This window comes from Pelecanus crispus, chromosome 13, assembly GCF_030463565.1.
Source record: "Pelecanus crispus isolate bPelCri1 chromosome 13, bPelCri1.pri, whole genome shotgun sequence".
Classification (NCBI taxonomy): domain Eukaryota; kingdom Metazoa; phylum Chordata; class Aves; order Pelecaniformes; family Pelecanidae; genus Pelecanus; species Pelecanus crispus.
Window position 1 is genome coordinate 22,904,844 of NC_134655.1, and position 24,998 is coordinate 22,929,841.

The 24,998-nt window shown below is 45.1% G+C and overlaps 1 protein-coding gene across 1 annotated transcript; it reads right to left on the reverse strand.

Moving 5' to 3' along the window:
• Positions 1 to 1,694: 1,694 nt before the first annotated feature.
• On the reverse strand, positions 1,695 to 18,086 carry LOC104030101 (transmembrane protein 182). The gene is made up of 6 exons (XM_009481696.2): positions 18,077 to 18,086; positions 17,429 to 17,604; positions 14,744 to 14,861; positions 12,579 to 12,677; positions 9,815 to 9,952; positions 1,695 to 1,924 (listed from the first exon to the last, which is right to left on the reverse strand). Exons 1-6 carry the CDS (start codon positions 18,084 to 18,086, stop codon positions 1,695 to 1,697), a joined length of 771 nt encoding a protein of 256 aa, XP_009479971.2.
• Positions 18,087 to 24,998: the final 6,912 nt, after the last annotated feature.

Here is a 24,998-nt window from a genome sequence, read left to right on the forward strand (position 1 = left end):
AATTTATAGTGAGAAATTATCACTTGAAGAACTGATGGGGCACAGGCATAACCCAAGGAGATATCATTAAAAAAACAGTTTAGAATGGCCAAATAAAATACTGAAATATCTGTGTATTTGTAAATGTCGTGAAACATCTATTCACTGGGAAAAAACATGATTTTTACCTGCATATATCAATTCTATTCAAACAAAATTTCTATTAAGGGAAAACAGTGTGAATTTTGCTTAAGAACTGTAGACCAAGCCTGTTATTCATATGAAAGGACTAATCTTTACACGTGGGAATTACAATTTCTCACTCTATGTACGCCATGAATCTTGTAAAAGAATAATTAGAACTTGCTCCAAAAGGAAAGAAATGCCAGACTTGAATAATATTTTAGGAAGAGCATTAACAAACATTTTTATACTGCCAACAATCTTCACTGCTTTCTAGAAGAGATTTGCATTACATTATTAATTAACTATACTGAGTCAATAGTATGACATAAAGCTTGGGAGATATATGTTTAGCACAAACTATGACATTCACGAGAAAAGTGTGCATTTTTAGGAAGTTTGATTTAAAATTTATGCAAATGACTTCAGCAAGCAAGGGCCCAACAAACTACTTCAAAGCATCAAGATCCAGCCTGAAAAACATAACAAGATCAAATCTTTGTCACTTCTCAAGTGTCTTTACAAGCCTCCACATATACAGTGTAAATTACTTCACCTCCTGTACCTCGATGGTTTGGTATAAAATTAGCATGCATTACTCTTAGTGGGACCGCTGTAGTCTGTCAGACAACATACAAGAATTGCAAGAATTTAGAAGTATCTAAATGGTATATAATTTGTCTTTTTGGAGCTGACTCTTGTGCTACGTCTGTAGACTACAACAAGGTCCCATGGTCTACCATAACAAACAAAAATAAAAATTGAGTGCTGCTGTTCCCACTCCCTTTCCCCCAGCTCTGACCATCTTTCAGTTTTGGGGTTGAGAATCCCCCACAACACCGTGTCTGAAAATGCAGAGTAATGTGGTGCTGTAAAGAAATACTAATTAATTCATTCATGCCACAGAAATTGGTTTATTCACTTATTGAAAGTTAGGTTAGGTCCAGGTACATCCGTATCTTAAGAATCAGGGCTTTTAATGAAAAAAAAAAGTTTCTCATGTTTCCCGACATCCCATTAAAATGGTTGTCCTTTGACGTCAATTAGAGCCAGCTAAAAAAAAAAAAAAATCATCCTTAATTGCTTTTCAGAAATAGACATTATAGCATACACCGTCACAGCCAGATTCGATTACCTTTTACAAGAAACAAGGATGCTGGGAATGCCATAAAACTCCAGCCCTGCTGAATATGGATGCGGGGCTCTGCTGACAGCCGGGGGAGCCGGGGGAGCTGCTTTTCACAGCGAAGGCTCTTCCTTGGGCTGCAGAGAAAAGTGACGCAAAACCCATAGACACATCTAAATTTCTCCAAAGTGTAAAAATGCTGAAGCTGGATGTTCAGCTGGGGCTGGTTTTGGACTGAGAGTGGTTGGATGCTCAGCGCTCCATCCCTGCCCCCGCGTAAGAGTGAGTGTAATCATGCACCTATCTGACAATTATAGCTACAAAAATGATCTAGTCCTCAAAACTTGCATATGTTTCGTTACAAGGAGCATCACCAATTTTCTCAAACGCCTTCTCCAAATTTGTCCTACTCCAGGGACTTCATAATGTCTCTGCCGACCAGGTAGAAGAGGAGTCCGGAAAGTAAAACCAGGGGCACCCCTGCTGCGGCGAACATGAAGGACCACCCGTAATACACGTGCACGGGTACATCGTCCATGCACTTCTCACTTCTCTCCAGAAGGATGTACTTCTGAAAATCAGCGGCAAACTCCTTCCACATCACAAAGAGAAATATGAGCAGGAGAAATAAGCCCCCTGGAAAGAGAGACAAAGATGAGTTACTGTCTGCTTACAACCAGCTTATGAAGCACAGAAATAAAATTGAGAAAAGATCGCAACCGATTTCCATTTATTCTTGCAGGTCCTTTGCATCAAAGCTTAGTGTTGCAGAATTATTATTCGTGACATTGCTCTGCATGTTCCTGGAAAAGCCAAGCCCACGCACCATGGGAGAGACCCACGCCACCGCGACCGGCTCCTGCCCAGCCGCTCCTCGAGCTTTACCCACCCGCGCTACTGCGGGCTCCGTTACAGCTGGACATGGCCATGGAGAAACCGTCATGAGCTGGGGCCATGGAGAAATCGTCATGAGCCGGGCTGATGTTCACAGCAGGGCTCCGCATGAGGCTGATTCTGCATTCCTGTCTGAAAGGTGGCTTCTTTTGCCTTTTTTATTTTTAATTTGTCCGAGATGGGTGAGAAGGCAAGACTAAGACTTAGTTTTTCCTTTTTTTTTATCTACCCTTCCAAGTAGTGTCAGATCCAATTTCCACCAGAGACGCCAAGATACGGGGATCAGTCGTGCTGATGGCAAGCGTCATCCGGCATTGACCCTGCTACCCCCAGCACCGGCGCAAGCAGAGCCCACGCAGTGCAGCTCGTGGCAGTTCCCCTCCACATCTTGTGTTACCCTTCCTTCAACTGAGCTTTGCAACCAAGTATTAAAACACATGGCAAGGAGTATAGATGAGCCTATTTTTGCAGAGAAATAACACTTAATAGAGTGGAAAAAGCACATAGCCATGAGATATTAATCCTAGCTGGGCTACTAAATAACAGAATAATAAAAAGATTAATAAACACCTTATACCATGAGGCTAGAAAATCTTTTTATTGGCAAGTGAGACCTCCTTTGCCCTCCCCTGGAGCCAGATGGGAGGAGGGCTGGGGCTACACTCAAGCCTGAGCACTGAGTGCAAGGTCAGCGTCTCGCTTCGAGCGGGTCCGCTCTCCTCGGAGCCTCCCAAGCCTTGCAGGATGCCTGCGACCCAAATAGCAAATCTCCCGCGAGACCTCGCAAGCTCGTGTTTCCAGATGCATGCCCGTCGAAGGTCAGCCTTCGCAGGAAGAGCTCGGTCACATCTGAAAAGCACGTGGCAAACAGGCACCTCCCGCCCCTGGCACAGCCCCGGCAGGTTTGGGGGTTTCGGTGCCTTAGTAGGAGCCTTCTTTCCCCATGACTGAAAGCCATGGTGCTCGGAGGCTGCAGGTCTAGCGCTCCCGTATGAAGCAGATGACAAAAACTAGAGCGGCCCCGATATTATTTACGGTGTCGCATTAAAGAATATATATAGTGCATTTTAAAGTCAACGTATATTAAAACGAAATAGTGACAGTGTGATGACAGATCTGAAAGCACTTCAGTAATATCTGATCTTGCTACGCGACAGCTAGAAGCTTGCTATTTTTAAATGGTGCCATATAACATATAGATATACGCACATACGCACACATATATGAAAGAAATACATCACGGATTATAATATTTTTATAGTAGAAGTGAGCAGTTCAAAATTAATTTAGTTGACAAGTTACCACACAGTTCTGCAGTTGTGTTGTGGCTTCTGCTGGATTTAATTTCTCCCCTTGCAATTTTTAAATCAAAGGTAGCTTGTACTGTATTTAATTATTCTTCCTGGCAGCTTATACATGACAAAAATCCAACTCCCATGCTAAGCAAGGAAGCGGGTAAAGCTTGACGCTGATGTATCTGCTTAGCGATGGTGGTTCCTGAAACCTCGGTCAGAAAAAAACGTGTCAGTGTTTAACAGCGTTTCTGCTTATAATGGATATAAGCACAACTGCTGCTACAAACCTCCGCTTCACGTCTTGCAGCCAAAAATGAAGCTTATGTGAAGGTATAGAGGGTTCAAAGTCCTCACTACGTGTTCTATAGAACTTAAGGCTACCCATCCTAAGCTGGCATGTCTATTAAACCACCTCCTATACCCTAAGACTGCCAATTGGATCTTAATAATCAAAAATTGGTGTAACCATCTGAATATACTTTACGTCACCGCAGGCCGTTATTTCAAGCCGTTCTCCCTTACATGGGAAAGTCCTTATGTTTGCTGGAGAGGCAGGCTAGGAGTTAACTAGCAGCTGTTGTAACATTTGCATGTTCATTGAGATTTTGATACCACTTGAAATTAAGTGCACAAATAAATATTTTACACTTAATATGATAGTTGTATGCTTAAAATACCAATTATTCTACTATAAGAAAACAATTGCATGGTTAAATAGTCACATGTCCTTTACAAAATACAATATATTGATAAGAAGGCAATTAAGTCTTTATTACCGATGTAATTTAAAATTAAATTAATTAGATAGCAACTGAACCTTAGAAAGTGCTCTTTTAAAGATCAATTTCTATTTCATTAACTTACAATACCTACCGTAAGAGATGCAAATAAAAAAACTGTAGCCCCAGCGGGACCGAGGACATGGGTATGGTAGAGTACTTTTGAATTCTCCTACTTTTCTTTAAATAACGAGGGGGTTTGCTTTGAATTGTCCCAGGATAATTTAGATGGCCTGAGCCTCATTTATGGAAAAAATCAGATTAAAATGTACTACTTCTTCCTGAGGAGGGTGCGGGGAAGCCCTGTGAGTAGGTGGCACCATCCCCGAGCTCACCAGGAGCTAAGGATGGGGAAACAGTCCCTCCCCTCGCCCCAGGAGAAGCGCCAGGTCTCGGTATGGGAGGATTTATTATTAAACAGGTACTGGAGGTGATGGCACAGCCACGGCATCTAAATTAAGAACATTTTCACACTCTGGGAAAATGACAAGAAAATGTAAAGTAAGCAGCCTTCTTCCCTGGAATAATTACAGCTGAGTGGTAAGGAGTCCCTGGGATTTACACCGTCTCCTCGGCAAGAAAAGAAAATCAAAAGGGCAGGCGCAGCCAAAGAAGGACGGCGGAAGCGCAGGAAGGGCAGCTCACTGAAAAGTGTTTAGCAAAAAAATGCTTACTTGGAACAATCAAAAGTATTCATGAAACTGCCTAAATTTGTCACGCTTTTAGACATTAGTAGACTCTTGATAATGAGAATATCAGGACATTTCACTCCCATAGTACCAAAGTAAGTGTTTGGCGTTTTGATTTTAAAATGCTATTTTATTTTGGATTTTTCATCTTTTGAACAGGTCTTAATTTACCACCTCCTCTTTGGGGCTTTTAGTCTTGGCCACAGCGGAAAGATATCTTTGTTTCTTGCCAGCCCAAGTGGCTTTTTACATACAGAGACAGATTTCTTCCTGCCTTGGGCAGCAAAATGAAAACTGAAAAAAAATCTAGTTTTATGCCCAAGAAATGAGCCCAGCGTCCGCACATGCACCCGGGACACAGGACACGGGTTGGGTTTGGGTAAGCGTAAGTGAAGACCTCATCAAACCAGACCATCCCGACACTGCTCTCAGCATCCCTGTGGTTTCCACCACTGGAAAATTAGCCAAGTGATCTCTTTCTTTCTCTCGTTTCCCTCTTTGCCTCTGTTCATTAGGACAGTATGGAAAAAAAATTAAGTGCAAAACTCCGTCTCACAGCTGATGAGGTCAACGGCATCTTCTGGGGAGGGGCTAATTGCAACAAAATTGAAGCGGGGTATTAAATCTTTCTCCTTCATAGCCTGCTAACTGCAGGACAACAAACCCTGGTGCTCCACCTCCCCCTCCCAGGAGAGCTGCGCCTTCATTGTGAGTAAATTGGAGCCGGGCTTTTTCTTTCTCTCTCTTCATGTCCTTGTGACACCTTTATAGCTGCTAATTGTAAGGACAGGTGAGTGAACTCAATCTTTAACTCTTATGCTGTGGAAGCTACTGAACTTTCGTGTAATCTGCTAATTACAAGAAAAATGAACTTTGACTCATTCGCCTTTCTCACTAGTTGCCTCTTAAGGATGTTAATAACGAGGAAATGGAGGGGGTGATCTTCAGCTGCCTTTCCATAACTGTGAGTCTACTGCACGCGGGGAGCCTGAGATTGCCAAAATGGAGACGCCTGATTTGGGAAGAGGAATCTGAGCGTGAAATTTGGCACTTTCAGTCTTAGGACTGGCAAAGCATCCCCTTTTTTAACGCAGCTGGCTCACACTGAAGAACAGGTTGGTCTGAGCACACCCCGTGCTCCTCTTGCAGGACCACGACCTGGCTCTGAAAGCACAGGAGAGGCTTTGCGTTGCCTTTGCCCACTGGAAACAGCCCATGGCCACAGCGATCCTGCGGCTGCGGGACGGTGCGAGCATGCCTCTGCGTGCCACAAAAGTGGGGATGCTGGAGAAATAGCACCGGGATCACAGCGGCTGGAAGTGTAGACTGTCCATGGTTCATCATCTATTTGGGCTTTCCAGTGTAAGGCAAGCTGATAACAAACTCCTCTTTAGGTTGCTTCACATTACCCGGGACACGCACCCTTGTTGCTTGCTTTGAAAGCTCACCGTATGCTCACGCTTTGCCTGTGCGTTCCCTCCAGAGCGGCCTCACCACCCCTGAGCAAGCCACCAGGTAGGGCTCAGGTCATTTTTTTCACTTAAGCCTACAGCTATGCAACTGCTCTGGATGTATTAGGGCAGCACTCTAAGCTCAGTAATTGCCCTTGGTCTGGATGAAGCATGTGCTCACTTCTAAGCTTGGTCGCTAAAATGCCCAAAGGAAATTAAAATCGAGGCGTGCAAGCACAGAAAACCAAGGAGTACAAGCAAAGTTGTCTCAGCAATTCAAACAGTTTCCAGAAGCTGCAGTGCAGCGTTCACCCAGCCCTCTCAGTGACATTGTAGTGATAATTAATCATATTGTCATCTGACTGTTGGAACAAGGGGACAATTAGTCACCAGGCAGTGTCTGCCTCCTCCTTGCAAGCACCGAAGCTGAGTCTGGGATGGCAAATGTTAGAAGGCAAGCAGCACACCGGCTATTTGCTCATGCAATTTGTGCGCTTTTGGGAGCGGGCTGGCAAGGATAACTGCGCAGCTGGGGCGGTAGATGTGCAAATGCACGCGGCAGCAAACATCAGATGGGCTCCGGCTGTATTTCCCAAGTCACCCAGCAGAGGAAATCAAGGGGGATGGCTCTGGTCTTTTGAAAGGGCTCTCAAAACGCCACCCACTGAGCGCTACATTTGTTACCGTAGCTGGCAGACAGTCAGATTTGTCCTCTTGAAAGTACAGTAAATAAAAGGCATCTCAGAGAGGAAACCCAAAGGGTTCTAACTGAGCAATAACAATCTTCACCCTTAGGCGCTGAATTGCCCCCCGACAATGGAGGGGCACACATAACTCCTCAAGATCATGTCAGGCTGGCTAGCCATAAATGCGCTTGGGAGTGCCCAATAGTATCTTTAGAGCCTTTTAGTGGGAAATGTTGCATCATTTTGCAATGATTAACCACGGCTGCGATTTCATGACCTCAGAGCCGGCTGCTACCGAAAGGGGCAGAGGGAGTTTATGGACAGAATAAAGTCGCATATAAAGGATGCGCTGAGAGGCTGGGGCATCGTGCAGCCGTGGTGCTCCATCTCACCATCCGACTGCCAGACCACGTTCCCACTCTACAACTTGCCAGCATTTTCACACTTCCTCAAGGAGAGATCATTTCTGTGAGAGAGGTTAATTAACACTGACCCGCAAGGCCATGATTAGAAGACAAGACGCGCTTTCTCCTGCATTGTCTCTCCACATCCCGCTATCCAAAGGAAAGGGACGGCTAGGGAGTTGAAGCTGTATTAAATCTATTGTTCCTACTGCTTAGCACAATTATGCAAAATATTCTTAGAAGGCATAACGAGAAAAGAACCATAGAGGGATGCATCCGGAATCCATCAGGAAGCCAGTGTCAAGCAGGATCCAGAGGTCTGAGTTCGGGATACCCTCCAAAAAAAGAATCAGCTGAAACTCTAAGCAAACTTTGCTGAAAATGCTGAAATACTATTGCATTCTCCTAGCTATCATTTAGATTGAAAATATAGCAGGAAGTCTCTTCCAGCTGAACTTGTTCCTCCTAATGACAGTTAATAACAATGATTGCTGCTCAGATTGAAACTGCATTAATACAAACTTCAATTTAAACAGCAGCATCTTTGTCTAATGCCAAGAGGTTTATGTGATGCATAATCAGCTCTTCTAAAAGTGTCACATTCTATGCCCCAGCCTTTTAATCAAGAAGTAGTCAAATAAAGTGCAAAAACAATGAAAAAAGATGGAATGCAGTGATTCAATTTTACTCAACATCCTTTTCTGTGCAATATTTTACTTATCTGGCAGGTGTCAGACGGTGACCAATCTCAGTTTTTCCATTTGGGCTGAAAGTTGAGTGTTTTGAAGAGGTAGGGCTTTAACTGAGGCAGCCAGTGTCACATCTGAGAGGGTTCAAATGTTTGGTCCTAGTCTCACGAGAAGAGACAACCTCAACGCACACACACGTCAAGTGGCTGAAGTGGAAGGCATTAGTACCCGATGGAGATCTGATAGCAAGGTGTCTTGCATTCCCAAATGAAATCCATGTGTGTAAAACCACATGAAATTTGCCTTTAGAAAAATTAAGACCAACCAAGCTTTTATGTAACTATATGAGAGAGATAAACAGATACACACAGGCTTGCTGCCCTCACTTCAATAACTGAAGACCTGGAGGCAAGCGGAAAATTGCACAAAATGCAGAGTGAATTAATAGAGGCAGGTAGGACCATATTGATCCAGTGCCTTCCATATTTTTTTAGACAACTAGATGTCATCTAGCTTCATTTTAACAAGCAGCTCAGCTGGCATCACATGGTTAATTATTAGCACAACTGGAGGAGATAGAAATTAGGAAAGGAGCTATAAAATCGATAGGGAGCTAAACAATGGGGGAGAAGAGTAAAAGGTGATGGTGGTAGGGTATGGTGCGTTTGGAAGGCGTTTAGGTGGAGTTCCTGCAGGGTCAGTGTTGGGACCTCTCCTGTTAAATCTTTTCACTGATGTTGTTGGCCCCCAAAAAAACTCGAGCACCCTCAAAGCCCAAACTGGGAGCAAAGACACTGGCTCGTGTTTGATTTGTGCCATGGATGAGGAAGCAGGACCTGGTGCGGGATCTGTAATTAAACATTGTTTTTTCAGAGAAAGGCCTGACTTCATTTTGAAGATCTTCACTTGGCATGGCTCAGCTGAGCTCCAGCCTTTAAGCTGGTTGAGTCGCAAAAAGGCTTTTTTGTGAGTTTGAGTCACTGTTATAAATCAAGTATTTCTACTAGTTAAGCCAGTTATTCCTTCTCAAATACAAAAAAGGAAAAAGCCCAAGTGATAATTCAGTGGAATCATTTGTAATGGCAGTGGGAATAATGAATAAATGCCTATTTTTAATTCATTTTCCTGCTGTGCCACCGCTTTATCTTTTCAGGTTTTATTAAGCCTGCCCTCCCATTTTGAATCGCCAGGTATGCTTTTCATCGCTCAGTGGGTTTCCAGCTCTACCAGATGTTCACAGCAGAGACAGGAGAGGCCCAAACGCAAAGACTGACTTAGGGGAACAGAGCGTGGCTGATTGCTGCCCAGGGTTAACGCTGCTACGGACTTTACTAAAATAAAAGGCTCTGCTCCTCTGCGTTACATAGAAGAGTAGGAAAAAAAAAAAAAGTATTTTTCCCAGCCTCCCTAGGTCTAAGGACTATCTTGCTAAAACTTGGCTGAGCACAGAGGTTTATTTCCAGTGGGGGAAGAGGAAAATCATTTACTCCAAGTCAGTGCAGCTCCCCTCGGAGCCCCCACCTCCCTCCGGCAGCACCTCATCGCCGGCTGCCTCCCCTTCCCCTGCGTGCACGAAGCGGAGCACGGCCGCTGCCCTCCTGCCCCGGCCGTATCCCCTTACCGCAGCCGGGCAGCTTACCCGAGGCGAGGAGGAATCCACCTCCGACTTTGTAGGACCGGGGGCTGACGAAGGGCACGCCGCACACCAGCAGCAGCCCTCCCACCAGCCCGGCAGCGACAGCCAGCATGATGAACGCCGTCCAGAAGCCTCTGTACACTGCACCGTCAAAAAAAAGAGTAACGTCAGAGGAAAGGAGAGGAAAAGCGGTTTTCAGAAGTCCTTGCTCAACTCCTGCTTCAGCAACAGTAAAAGCAATAGCGTGTAACGCTGCTGATGTTCGGCAGGGCTGGAGCTCCTGCGTTGCTAGCTCCCTGCCGCGGCATGGCTGCAGCGTGCCTGGAACCGGTGCAAGTTCGGGTTGAATGTCACCCCTACATAACGGGATTGGAATGAGTACAAGGGGTTGGAAGGGTTTGCCGGGGAAGCACACCGCGAAAGGGGGCGAGAGGAAAGGACACCATGCCTAGCTGTGCCTGTGCTGTGAGCTTGGCAAGAAAGGAAAGAAAATAGCAAAATTTGGAGAGATGGAATCAGACCGCATCTTTGTTCCATTTTAATTAACACTTACAGAAGATGCCAGGTTCCTGGTTTAAAATAAAGGCAGTTTTTGTTAGCAGGACTGCAGGGAAAATGGGCGCTCATGATTTCCCCCATTAATGGTCTCGTTTGACTCCAAGCAGGAGAACAGGGCAGGAGAACAGCTGCCTCTTCGCCCACTGAATTTGGGGGTTTTGCTGTGACTTCATGCAACCACGCCAGCCAGAGCCGAGCAAGCTTGCATCCATACCATCCCACGGGATGGGACGTAGCCCACTAATTTCAGTCTCCCAGTAGCCAAGTCTCTTCCAGTCACTGCCATAAAACCTTGGCCAAAGGCAGTGGTTTTCAGTCAGAGACCCTCTGATACCCTGCTTCATCTGATCCCCTCGGACAACTGCACCTCGCTCTGCCTGTTGTTGTTCAGAAGCGCTAGTTAGAGAGATTTAAGCTGAGCACCAGCAAGTGGGTAATGCTGAAATGATTCACACTTGAAAGAAAAATGATACAGAGAAGATGCGTTTTACTCATTTGAAACCATTTTGTCAGGAGAAGCCACTTAGGGAGAGATAAGTATCTTGAACTCTCCAAAACCACAGAATTCATTTTCATGTTTAACCTCCCGTCACCCATTTCTCTCAGGAAGCCTAAGAGGATGCAGATAAGGCAGAATTATCTCTGGAGCAGGTAATAGCTGGAGGACCCCTCTTCTTGGATGGCCTCCTGTTTTGTCATCATTTGCATATGAGGACGGACTGGTTTGAAATAAAATGAGTGCTAACGACAGAGGCGGCTGCTCTCTGCACAGGTCCCAATGCTTTGCAGCGGGGTTGGTGCAGCAGAGGAGCCCAGTGCTCCTGCTGCCCGAAATGTGGGTGCTGAGACATCCTCACCTCCCTGGGGATCGTAGCGGGGTGGGTGCCGGGAGCCTCCAGAGCCCCGCAGCACCCTGGGGTGCAGAGCCCCTTCCCAGCACCTTCCCGGGACCCGTCCCAAGGGGCATTTCGGAGAGGCAGCTGAAGAGGGTTTCATAGCAAGCACTGACAGGCAGGGACAGATGCCTCCAGGGCCCTTTATTTAGTATGGAAAAAATAGTGTGTTTATCAGCGAGATCATTCAGAAACTAGACGTCATGCCTGCCACTCCTAAGCTGAAAAAATCCCACTGCTTAACCCGCATGTTGGCTGCACGCAGCCTGCAATGGGCTCCTCCTCCTACCATCGACAGGTCCCTCGTATCCATTTTACACTGCGCCGCGTTCCCCGAGGCAGGAATCCTGCACAGCACAGCAAAAGAAACTAGCTGCTCACATGCTCCTACTGACAAATGTGGTTTGGTTTTTTTTTTTTAATTAATTCCTCATAAAAAAAAATAAAAATAAAAAAGGTACTGCTAAAGGCTAAGGAAAAGGTCAAGATGTTTGTTTGTGCAGTATGCCTGCCCCAGATCCCCGGAGGCAACGCAGAGTGATGCACACTATTTAAAGAAATCAATTCATTTCAAAAAAGATCATTGAATTAATTCTAGCTGCTGCCACCAATTTAGCAAATTAAAATTCCTAACAGCAGCTGATTCATTAAAGAACTCTGAAAATATAGAGAAACATAAATAAAAAGGGAACCAGCTGAAAGGAGAGCTCTCCAACTGTGTCGCATTCGGTGTATTAAAAATAAGCCAGTCACTCACGTGCATCTTATAACAATTTGGTCTTTAACTGATTTTTTTTTTCCCAGTGCTTGTTTATTTTGTCTTGCAACAAATCAACACTAGAGCTCTCCCAGGAAGCCAGACTTTGGAAACGAGTCAGCGCCAGGCTGCCACAAGCCTGCAGCCCAGGAGAAATCGTTTGTGGTGGTTGCCCACAGAGTCTGGATTCGGCCATGGGACAGAAGCCCTTTGCCTCCAGCTCTTCCCAGCAAGTAAGGAGGTGGGAGAAGGGAGAGGACGGATTTAGCATCCTCCCTTGCTCATAGCAGTAGGCACCGAGCACCCAGCGGGAGGGTGCACAGCTCACGGCCAGCATGGCTGACTTGGAGGAGCAAAGACGTGGGAGAACATTTCAATGTGCTCAGGGCTTGGGGCGGTCAACGAAGCAAGGCCATTTTGTAAAGGAGCTTTCCAAAAGTCTCGGTCACGCTCAGCCACATGCATTTGCAATGGGAGAACCAGAGCACCGACACACATCATAAACCTCTGCCCAGTTGCTTGGGAAAGGAGCTGCTGGGGTAGCAGGAAAGAAACCCACCTGCGGTCGTGTCGTAGGAAGGATGGGGGAAAGGTCCGAGGGCAATGGGCATGGGAAAGAGGTAGCCATGCATGCAGAACTTGGAGTGTGCTTGGCTGGCTGAAAAAGAACAGAAAAAACCAAACTGTTTGCTTTTATTTTCTGCAAGATCGCAGTTATAGTTTTCAGAGGGCAATGCCCTAGTCCGCAAAACCCTGCAAAACCCTCATTGAAGGCAGAAGGCGAGGGAGTAAAGAAGGACAGTAAATCCTGGTTAGAAAGAAAAAAGAAAAAGAAGACTGATGAGAGAGGGGAGACGTAACAGGATCTGAGACTGCTACTCATACATCTTCTCATCTTCATAACCTGAGTCTGAGGTGGACATAAATCATGAAAGACGGAGCAACTCAAATTACTGTAAATATTCCCATTGCTATTTTCCTCCGGAAAATGTGTCAGACCGCCTGGAAGGGGCAAAGGTATTTGGGTACCAGAACAAGCTACTCACAAGACCTCCAGTTTGTGAGAAGGGAAAGCACAATTAGAATGGAAGTGCTCCATCAATATTAATACCACTGAGGCTTATCGTGATTAACGGTAATAGACTGAATGTTAAATGAATTAATTAATGGTTGGCCACTTATTTAAATATGTTCCCCAGCTCAAAGGAACACTTTATAATAGGTGGACATTAGTTCATGCTAAATTGACTATGGAATACCTATTGAATTAATTATTACATCCACAAGAGCAGCAAATTAATTTGCCATGATCAATCCTATTATAATAAATACCTAAAGAAGTAACGCAAATTTGCCAGTTATCAGAGTGATTTTACTTCAGGTAACATGATATTATATCATGTATTTCCATATAATGTAATTAGATAGCAAACTCCCTCTCTCAAACCTGTCCTTTTCTATCAAAAAAATTTCTGTGTGAGAAATCTCACGTTGCTCAGTTGAACAGTGGCAGTAACTGTTCCTGCAAGATTTTACAGGGAACACAGAGCAAGCAGGAGGACTGGGGGATAGCAAAGTCAGCTGAAATTTTAATCACTGCAGAGTAAATTTATTGTGGGAACCTGCATTATTTGCAGCCAAATGCCCTACAAGGCGACCACGCCGCTCCACAGGCACGTAAGCATCTTTGAGCGGACCAGAGTGCCAGCGAGCACAGGGTCAACGCTTTTGCAGCGTTTAAAACCTTTGCAGAATTTATTTTAAATCTCTTTTTTTTTAATCACCAATACTCCTCTAGGGCTGTGGCATCCCAGGGAAAGGCTGTCCTCTAATTACCCACGGTGCACTAACGCAGGAGAGCTGGTTGCTGGCTCGGCCGCCGGCGGGGCTGGTGCCAGGCGCGTTGCGGGTGGTCTCACTCCTTTGCTCTTTCTGGGGGGAGCACCTGGCTCGCTGGGCCAAGACCCCACACTTCACTGCACGTGGGCCGCCAGTCAGCACCAACTGGTGTCTCAGAACAGGTTTCACCTTCTCCTTCAATTTTTTTTTTTTTTTGAAGAGCGAGTGTGTTTGCAGAAAAAAAAAAAATTATTTTGCATCTGTCTCTGTTTATTCACACATGTAATTTCAATGACCTTAAAAAGTAAAACAGGCGAGCTCTTAAAATAAAGGTGTTGTGTGTTTAAGAGCATCAACACATGTGGTTACTGCTCTCCATGGCCCACCACTGCCCACTGCTAGAGGTCCTGAGCACCCAGGGAGACCACACGCGTGCATGTCCAGCCTTCCCCTGCTGAAATCAGTGGGACGTGGGAACACTCCAGTGGGTGAAAACGCTAATAGAAGAGCAATGCCAAGGGCCAGAAAAGGCGCAGGCTCAAATTTAGCAGATCTTAGCTCAACACAAACATCAAAAGATATGGGGGGGAGAGTTGTCTTTGCTGGTGGAGGCCACCACTCCATAAGACTTTGTAGGTGATATATTAAATGGCATCAAGAGGCTCCCACATTTCTGTGAACAACCCTCTGAGAGCAAAATCCAAGTAAAAAAAAAGAGCATAGACAGGGTGCGCCAAGTTTGCTTTTGATAGAGAGACGATGAGAATGAAAAAAAAAAAAGAAATAAAGAAAACTGTCTCCTCATCCCTGGGAGCCCTTGTTGTGCTTGCTTGCAATTCAAACTGTGAGCAAATGCTGTGAATGTGGCAGCGGCGTCATACTCACTGTACCAGAAGGTCCAGATGGTCTCCCGGTGGCCCTCGCCAAAGAACCAGCACCGCCAGAAGAAGCCCTCATGATGGAAAGTGAGGATCTCCTTCCTGACCTCTGTCAGCGTTTGAGCCTGCGGAGGAATGAAAGCCCAAGCTGATATGGGAAAGGTGGAAAGCGTGTATTTTTTGCTTAGACGGTTGTTGCTTTCATTTTTGTTGGGGTTTTCCTTTGTTGTTGCTTAAGCTGGTTTTGGAGGGTTTGGAGAACACAAAGGCAGCCGCTGTCCTTGACTTTCTGCCGTATCAGAGCTACAAAATGTTCTGATAACAAATCATCCTGCAGACCTTTGCAAAACCAGTTTCTTCTTTCTCTAATATCTTTAAAGCACTGATTGCCAGAGCTGGACAGGTATGCCAGGCAGCAGAGCATTCTGGGTGTATTCTACTTTTTCCTTAAGTAAACTTTATTGCTGTTGTAACCAGTTGGAAGCAGGTTGATTACCAGGTAAGCAATTTTAGGGGTGACCCAATGCCCCGGTTCTGATGTCCTTCCTACTCTGCAGGATCCATGCAAGGTCTGGCTTAACCCCAGAAGGCAGCCCAACTCTAACACCCCCATTGAGCCTCTTCCAATCACCAGCCCAAAGGTCGTCGTCTTTCTCTCCCTCTGCTGAGCCCAGCAGAAGTTACGCTAAACCTATGTGAGACAGAAATCACTCTCTGCCCACACCAGTCTTCTCATAGACCAGGATACGGATGTTGGCAATTTTTCCTTTTTTGGCGAGCCTACTTCAACCCCCAGACCAGACCCCCGAGCACAAGGTTTAGGTCTTTCCAGAAGGAAGGATATTGCAAAGTTGAGTCATGGACTATTTACCAAAAAACCTATTAAAACTACAGCCAAAATCAATTTTGCCTTTATCACATACCATTTGGTAAAGGAGACATGACTGTTATAAAATTACGTTTTGTGGAGGATGGAGAAACTCCATACAGGATTGGACCCTGTGAAGTGGAGAAGGGAGACTGCACTCAACAGGCAGCTGCTAGAAGGTTCTTCTCTCGCCTTCGGGTTTTTATGCATCAAGTTAGGACTGCTTCCAGAGCTCTGACCTGATTCTTCTTTTACTTTCAGGGTAAAATACTGGCTATGACAATGGTAACATGCAGCCCTCAGACTTCATCAGCTGGATGGCTGCTGCTGACCAAGTGCATCTACGGCACATTTAATCGCTGTTTGGCAGATACTCGAGACCATCCTTATCTGTAAGGGACAGGATTAGCCAGTTTAAGAAAGGGCAGGCAAGGTAAAAACACAGCCCGTTGTATACAACTGGTAACTGAAATAGAAATAATAGAAACAGTGTCTGAAATAGAAATAAAATAGCTCAGAGGAAAGAGTAAGAGCAGCTCCTATTTCTGCCTGGCGCTTTTGAAGTCGCTCTGCCTTAGTGACAGGCACGCTCACACTTGGCCAAGAGCGTATCTGCCATGTCTGAGATGCCTATTCATGTCGTGTGGTGCAACGTCTCTAGTCTCTCCACTTTAAAAGACAACAGCACAAACAAAAATCTGAAACAATTAACACTGTCTTTTCCCAAGTGCACAAAATCTGAGTGGCACTCCTCCGTCCGTGACCCACTGCCATCTCCAGGGCTTCACTGAGCTGCTTTAAACAGTAAAGACAGTGCCTTCTGCCAGGCAGCTTTTCTATCATATCTTTTTTTTCTTTTTTCAATAGAGAAAGTCATTTGGAAACATGACTCAAGCAAACAGTGTCCTACATTTGATTATGGGATTCTGAAATGAAAGAAAATATTTCTCGCTGGCATCATGATGCTTACCCAGTGTGACTCACCACACCAGAAGAAAATCAAACCTAATTGGATTGAACTTTCAAGTAACAAAAAGTCTGCACACAACAAGGATCTTCCTGTCATTTTGTAATTGAAACCACACATTGATCAGCGCAAAAGCATTTTTGAAGAGTGGGTGGCTCAGGGAACTGATCTGGTTGTTATTTCATTGAAGAGTTAGACAATAGCAAGTGAAGCTAAAATCAAACTTTTGAAAGAATCTATATATGAGTGATACCAGCAGTTAGCACTAAAATACCAAATTGTCCTTTGAAAATTGCATTTCCTGCTAACTAAAATCCTATATAAAATCTTAATTTTATAATATATAGGCCTCCTCTTGTTAGATGGACAGGAATTCTTGTCTACTGTGTTCTGCGTCTGATGTTTGCTTTTGTTTTCTCTCTGTGCTGTAGTCATATCACTTCGGATGTAAATGATTGCCAAGTCCTACACTTTAAAATATGAACTATTTTTAAACGCAGAAACTACAGAGGGAGAAATCTTCTAATGGCAAATATCAGGAGATATCTTTTGTCTTTAGAGGCAAATGCTGTCAACAAGTAAAGCTCTTACATTTTTGCCTTTCATTGCTTAACATTCATAACTGCCAGATTACAGAGGTGCTGTCTTAATGTTTCCTAGACGCAATTTACTTCAGTCAAAATGCTGGATACTATGGAAATGCTGGTTTGGATTTTAAAGTTAGCTCAGGCTGACATTTTTGCGTTAGTAGGTCACTTTCAAAGAGCATAAATACTATCACAGATTTAAAACTTTAAAATTTCAAATTATTTAAATAAGTCAATTCTTCCAAAGTGAGACAAGATTTCAGAGTTTACCACCCCGGGCCACAGAGTGCTATTCCCACGCTCGAAGACGCCACAGGTGTCCGTAGCCAGAAGCCAGTAATCCGTCCCGAAAGCGATGAGAAAGAGCAACACGCCGGTGCCGCCGCAGATCCCGGCTATGAGGGCAGGTACTCCAGCCTTCATGGGGCAGCAGGTAGGCAACAGAACTGAAAATCAGAAAAGAAGAACACCACTGAAGTTTCCAGGGTCACTGGAAGAGGGAGACGAGAGAAGTGCTATTTTTGGACACGGATAATAATCTTCTCCTGGCTGGTGTGAGTTTCAGTGGGTGGTGGGAACAGGACTAATAAAAGCAGATGACCTGGCATAACCAAACAGCTGTGGCATTAAGGAACATGACAAATAGCTATTGAGACAGAGCAGGAAGATTTCCAAATAAACACATGGCTGTTCATTTCAGAAGAGCGGTGCAGAGCCTTTAGCCTCGGCCGGTCAGGCAGCGTCTGTAGGTCACAAGCGGTTACGATGCAGAACTGCCCAGGACACTGGAGAGTTTTTAAAACCCCATTTGTGCATGAGATTAGCAGTGAGACTGTGCATGCCTTGAGCAGATCTAAACTTGAAGATCTTTACCATGTCATAGAGTCCGCAGTTTCTGCAGCCATTGCTGTGAGATACCCTTAGCCATGTGCTCACAAGTACAGTATAGAAGTGGAACTTCTGGAATCTGTGTCTCCTTCAGCTCCTGCTTCCTCTGAACAAAATGCTAACGCAGCTTTCACACAAAGTAACCCCAGAGATGCAAGCAATAACAGTAAAACATGGGCGATACCTTAAACACCTTGGTGCTCTCAGAAATGATGCAATCAACCCGTGCAAACACGTTTAAATCGGGCAGGTCCACATCTAGCTAGACAAGGAGCATTAAAATGAGGTGTACATACCAGTATACCTTGTCTTGCTGTGCAGTTGTAGGAAGATGTCCTCTCTCCTGCCACAGAAGAGCCGACTGCCTAGCATCCATACCCCTCCCACTGCCTGAGCCTGCTGTGGAAGTGTCTCATGGGGACGCGGACATTCCTGCATGGAATTTCATTGCCATTTGGTTCCTAATGTTTTTGTCTTCTGCTGGAGCATCTGCTGTAGATCACTGCCAGGAATGGGATGCCAGACTAGGAAAATTATAATTTCTGTAGGGCAATAACTATATTCCTGTGACATGCCAGGAGGCTGGGGGAGGAAATTTAAATTAGGGTGAAAATTCAGGTTCTGATTTTTGTAACCTCAGCCTAAGTCATGACCTGTTGTAAAAAGGGGGATCGATGAAGATGTTGACTTCCTTATCCTATGGGATTTTGTGTTGCCAAATTAATTTCCAAATCAATTTAATAGTTAAAGTTAACTGTGAACATATGGGTATCTCAGAGAAACTGCACACTGGTTAGGGAAACTGGAGAGGGTTGGGTAAAATTTTGACTACACTTCTAGCCAACTGCTGAGGCATATGGACTGATGAATGTGCTCGCTCTTCTTCCATAAGCACAATAGACTTTAAATAACAATAATTTATTCTATCCTCTGCCTTGTTTGTTCTTAAATATTGCAGGCTGGGATAGCTTTTAAATAATACATTAGACCTCTCATCCTCACTGTCACAGGGGAGAGCTGCTGTTTAACCTGACCGCGAGTGTGTGAGGCATCTGATAGGACCAGGAAAGAGGTCCCTGCCCAGAGGCGTCCCCGCATGGGCACGTGGAGAAAGAAAAAGTGAGCCAGGTTGCAGACTTACCGTCACGGAAGGTCGAAACTCAGCCACAGTCCCCACAGTGCCGTTAGAGCTCGAGCAGGGCTGCAAGGGGCAAGAGTGCAAGGAGGGCAGAAGAAGTTGTTGCATCTGGCATGGTGGAGCAGGCGGTGGGTGAGCAAGGCAACGGGGAGCTGCAGGACAGGGCCTGCGGGTTGTCCCAAAGGTTAGGTTTACACCTTGGTTGGTCGCTAAAATGGAAGAATGCCTTCTGATGTTTGTATAACAGGATGAAAGTCCTCACAGCAGGGCTGAACGCTGCTCTCAGCAGGTAGAAACATTGCGTGGCCTTCAAACAGGAGCAGTGGATGTGCGTCTGATGGGAGAGCTGCAGTACAAAGGCCATTTTCAGGGAAGTGTATATATTATACATCATGTCTCTGGCCTGTTTACCATCCCTTTTCTTCCAAACAAACTATTTAGTCAGCTAAGGGAGAGGAGAAATCACTCTGACATGATACAGCCTCCCACCAAAACCCTTGGCCATGGGGGAGCAGTGAGCAGCTCTGCTCCTCCTGCGTTCTCCCGGCAGTGCTGCCTGGGAAACGAGCCCTCCTCAGCCCTGTACTTCTGCATGGACAAGCACGCACTGTCCCTCCCTGGCTACTTTTACTCGCCCTCCCACTATAGCTATCATCTCTGCTGTAAGCAATCCCTGCTACTGCGATGCGTTGGCACGTGCTTCCAGCCAACCCTCCCAACACCTTCGCCGGTCCCATACGTACACATATTAACCCTCTCCCAGCCCATCCCTGGGCAGCCCAGCGTATCAAAACTCTTCCCATAGTTTCGAACTGCAATCACATATACATCTCGCAGTCATTTGGTTACTTCGGAGGCAGCAATTGCTGCAATGAGATGACCTCTTTGTATTGAACGTAAAACGGTTGATTAAATACAAAGTGCAATATATCTATCCCCTAATTATTCTTCAATAAGTGTAATTTCAATTAGTTGCCATTTAACTAACATGTAATACTGGTTAAACCTGTCTGAAGTGACAAGGAAAATCAGTTGCCATCTATTCTTGTGATCTATATCTCAAAGCTGAACACAACTGACGGGGAGCTTTGGCGATGCTTGAAGGAGCTCGGTGAAGACAAGGGTTTGCACACCAGAAGTGAGGACTTTTTTTTGCAGATTGCACTGCAATCTGCAAAAAATTAAAATGCAAAGTGGGCACTTGTGTATTTTAAAAAAAAGGGGATTAATGCATACTTCCACATTTATGTGTGTGCTTTTTAGTCAGCTGTATTTGGCATTGCTGTATTTATGCTAATGCGTATTCGCAAGTTAGCGCTGTTTGCCATTTGGAAGGTGTCCTCAGCAATTCTCCATCCCATTGGCAGAAAAACCCCTGCGTGGCTGCAGCAGAGCAGTGCTGGTGCCCAGCCTTGGCTCTTCATGGGCTGTTGTGTGCCCAGCCAAACATTTTCCAAATTCTTAGGCTGCGGAATAGGAATCGAGTTTGCAAAGTCAAAACGTCTCTCCGATGCAACGAGCTTTCCCTTCTCCTTGGCACACCCCCACACACATGCTCATCACCATTAGGATCTGAAAAATTCCTGGACATCATGGACAATGAGACCGAGCCCGGGGCACCGGCAGCTGCAGGGACAGGGCAGCTGCTCCAGCAGCGCGTGGTGGGAGCACCCAGGCTTGCCGGTGATGGCTAATGCACGTGATGGGGCTACAGCCCCCTTATGCTTCCTTCCATTCAGCTTGATTTTCTTTTTCTTTTTTTAACTAGACATCAGCCCCATTGTGTCCAGCCAGCCCAGAACGCGCTGGCTCCTCACACCAGCAGGCTGGGGGGGCTATCAGAGAAGCAAACTCCTTCAGCACCGCTCAGCCAGGGGTCACTGCACCTCTGCACCCCCCTTGCTTCTCTATTTCCTCAGTGCTTGGGGAAAAAAAACAGATAAAATTAAAATTCTTATAATAGAGATGGTTTTTCCTAAGACTAATAGAAAAATAGTTCCTTTACTCTTCAGAAAAAACATCTTTATTAATTATAAGATTCAGACCCATTCTGCTTTCGAAGTGTAAATTAGTTTTTTTGGTTTTCTTTTGTGCCAGCATTTTGTTCATATAGATTTTATACAATGCAATAGACAGCCTTGTTAATAGACAGGGCACACATATACTAGAAGAAAAGAAAGGGAAAAAAGAAAGAAGAGATGGCAAGAAAGCCACCAATAAATCATTCCAGCCCCACTCCCTTCCTCTGCAGTTAGAAAGGGCTGGGGATGTTCTGATTAACTAATCAGAAAATGTGGGGTTTAAAAACAAATCATTTTTGAGGAAGGGCTGGGGTGAGTGAGTACCTCTGGAAAAAAATTTAAGGCGTTTCTGAATTTTGAAAGTTTCGTTTCAACATTTTCAATGAAAAAGTTCCATTCTGGAGGGCAAAACACCTTCTGATATCTATCAAAGGATGAAAGTCATTATTAAGTATGTAACGATGTAAAATTTTGAATAAAATATTTTTTTAAATTATGATCGACTCATCCGTATTTCTTCATCTTATGGTTTCCTGGGCTGCTTTATGATGTTGCCTTTGCATCTGAACTCTGTGTGGAAATGTTGCCCCTGTGGGAAATGTATGAAGTGTCGGGGGTCAGGGTGCAGACCTGGGGCCACGCCGTCAGCATCCAACATCCAGCGCTTGTTATTGGGAGGCCATAAAGAAAGCACAGGGGGGCCGTAAGGATGCCCCAGTGTCTGCCCAGTCTGAGCTCCGCAACCCTTTGCGTGTTTGCAACACGTTGCAGGATAGCGGGGAGAAAATGGGAATAAAAGTGCCTTCGTTTTACCAAAATACTGTAGAATAAATCCTGAAATCGATGGTAGATTTTCAATTTCCCTAACATAACGGGATTTCACTCTCCATCTCTCAGCCTCGCCAAGGGCTCAAGGAGCCCTGATTTTACTCTTCCAGCAGAGATGATCTTTAATTTAGAGAAGGAAAGAAACAATTTCCCAGCCAGGAACAGCAAGCCTGGTACCGACACTCACCCCACTGGCCCCAGGTCCCGCAGATGCTCTGCCCGGTCCATCCCACCCCTCAGCACGAGGCCCGAGAGGCACCTCCAGAAGGTGATGCAGCTCTTAGTTGGCCTGAATGACCTTTAGGACCACGCTTGTTTCCTCCTACAAAGTGAGTCTCTGCGTGGCAAACAGGCTACGTTATACATGGGCGCTGGGCAGAGCAGGAGCTCCTCTGCGTGCCTCCCCAGCCTGAAGGCAGGTGTTTGTGTGGGGCAGCCATGGAGGGGAGGGGAGCAATCATCCCAAACTAGTCTACAGCCTCCTCTCATCACTAGCTGGTGCCTGAGCTAATTAACACCCCTGGAGCACTACAGCTACAGGCGTAGGACCCCCATCCTAAAAAAACAACACCCAAAAAACCTGAAAAAGTAACATCCTGCCACATTTTCTAAGCCTATAGAAACTGGCAATGATGTTGGTTGTCCTTTGTAGCTTACGTTGGGATCTCTGGAGTGCTACACCAAAGCTAGGCAGGTGTATTCACCCACCATCACCACGATCTGTGCAAAAGTCAGACACAAATATCATTTAATTACCAAGGAAAATGACCCTCCCTTTCCTCCTTTACCTCTTCTGGTGCCAGCAGGGAGCTGTCTTCAGGGTCCTCTTATCCAGAGAGGTCAAACGAGGGTGCCACCACAGACAGCACTAGGACCTAGGTGTCAGGAAAGGGAAGTCATACCCTAGGCATTTCAGTGACCTTTATTTAATTGACCCTGACCATTTTTTTGTTTCCCTTAAGCTTTTAAATTGAAATTGTGAGTCTCCAAAACATGCATACTCTAGCAAGGAGCTGGGGCTCGTCAGCTCGGATTTTTCTCAGAATCAATGTTTTACCTTTTGATTGATCAAAGGCTCCATCAGCGCAGCCTGAGTTATCGTTATTTTTTGTGTTTTGATCCATGCTCGCAGAAAAATTATATATAATGTAGATAGATCAACACGTTTTCACTCTCTCATGCTGAAAGCAGAGGATTTCTTGCAATTTTATAAACAGACGTGATTTCAGGGCTGCCTTCAGAGACTTCCCCGCATCCCTTTGGAGATCCACATACCTTCCTGCAGTGCGGCTTACCCTGACGATCTATCATGCTCTGAAAGATGTTCCACGTAGCGTTTCCTTAGGTAGCTGGGGTGAATATCTCTCGTGGGTCTCTGCCTTTACTGTTGGCTCCACAAACCTCAGAACAAGAAGAAACCAAGAAGGAGAGCAAAGCCACCCAGACTACAACAAGTGCTACCCAAGCGCTACCAACTTTGCCTTGGAAATGCCACCAACATCCCCGGGTGGTTTTGCAAAGAGCAACCCCCCAGCCTGAACTGTGCGGGAAGGGAGAGGAGTATCCATATTGACATTTGCCCCTTTAATTCTGCGTTAAAATCGTAATCAGCGGTTCATCTCCATCACATGCTCCTTTTTCATCTCTCCCGTCTACATGTCTCTTGGAAGAAGCGCATAAGCCTGGCTGTTGAAAGATCCTTAATGTTTCTTATGAGGTTGAATACCCCCAGTACTTGATGTCAGGAGAGAAAAAAAGCTGAAGTTTGCCTCACCTGCTTCTTAAATGCTGCCAGTACTTTCCAGGATTAAGCCATTATAATCTCCTTAAGCAGTGGTGAAATAAAATAAACACAAGTGTGATTTTCTGGTTAAAATAAAAATAAAGTCCACGTGCTGAACACAAATGCTTTTTGGAGTTGCGAGTGCAAGGGAGATTTATAGCTTGATTTTTAAATGCGGCTGCTTGATCTGTGTGCCCAGACTTTTCTGATATAGTTTTTGGGCTCTCACGTTGCCCTTGAGCTACTCCCCATCTTTAGCAACTTTTGCCTATGTTAACCTTAACTTTCAAAAGACTCCTGTAAACTTCCAGAGTAAGCACAGAGCAATAACTCTCTGAACTACTAAAGGAATCAAACCAATGCAATTTATTTCCACAGAACCATGCAATATTCAATGATACACTGAATCCATGTTTTTAACACTTTTTAAAGGACTAAAGCCCTGGAAAGAATTAATTAGGCATGCTCTAAAGCCTGAGCATTTAACAGTTTTCCACTCGGTTGTAGAATTTTAAGACCACCAACACTGGATACTGGCAAAGATTATCAAAGGTATTCTGGGCTGAAATACATACTAGTCAGAGGGCTTGGCCACTAAGCAACTGGAAAATACTTCATGAAAGCTTTAGCTGTGCTATTATATTTTGTAAAGAAACTTTAAGAAAAAAGCCATAGTATCTCGAAGGTTAAATTTGGGGCAGAGTGACTCATTGGGAAAGTATGTACACTGCACAGAACATTGTCTTCTCTGCAGATCAAGCAAATTGTTAATACAGCAGAGAGGTATTTATGGTCCCAGCACTGCAAAGCAGGGTTGAAAGGGATTAATGGCCCGGGATCCGCGCAGGAGGCGCATGTGCACAGGGACGCGGGGCTGGCTGGAACAGCATCTGCAGCCACGAGCCACTGAGCCACACACCTGGAACTGAGCAACATCTGGAATTGCTAGAAGCTGGGAAATCCTGGCATTGAAATGTCTCCTGTTGTGCTGAAGTGAGATGAAAATGTACAATTTTGAAAAAAATGCAAGCAAAATGTTGGGTTTTTTTTCTTTTTTCCACATCAGATAAAGTTTCAGTTCCATTTTCTGGAAGTGTCCTGGGTTTTCCAACCATTTCTGTTGCCTATTAGAAACAAAGAAATCTACACATGCCAAAACAGCCACCATTTGATAAGGTCCTT

Bases quoted from the DNA above. Each gene is read 5' to 3' on its own strand.
- LOC104030101 (XM_009481696.2), bottom strand. The intron at 14,862-17,428 runs GTAAACTCTGAA...ATTCCTCCGCAG, and splicing joins GCACTCTGTGGCCCGGGGTG to GCTCAAACGCTGACAGAGGT. The intron at 1,925-9,814 runs GTAAGCTGCCCG...CTCTCTTTCCAG, and splicing joins TGGATTCCTCCTCGCCTCGG to GGGGCTTATTTCTCCTGCTC.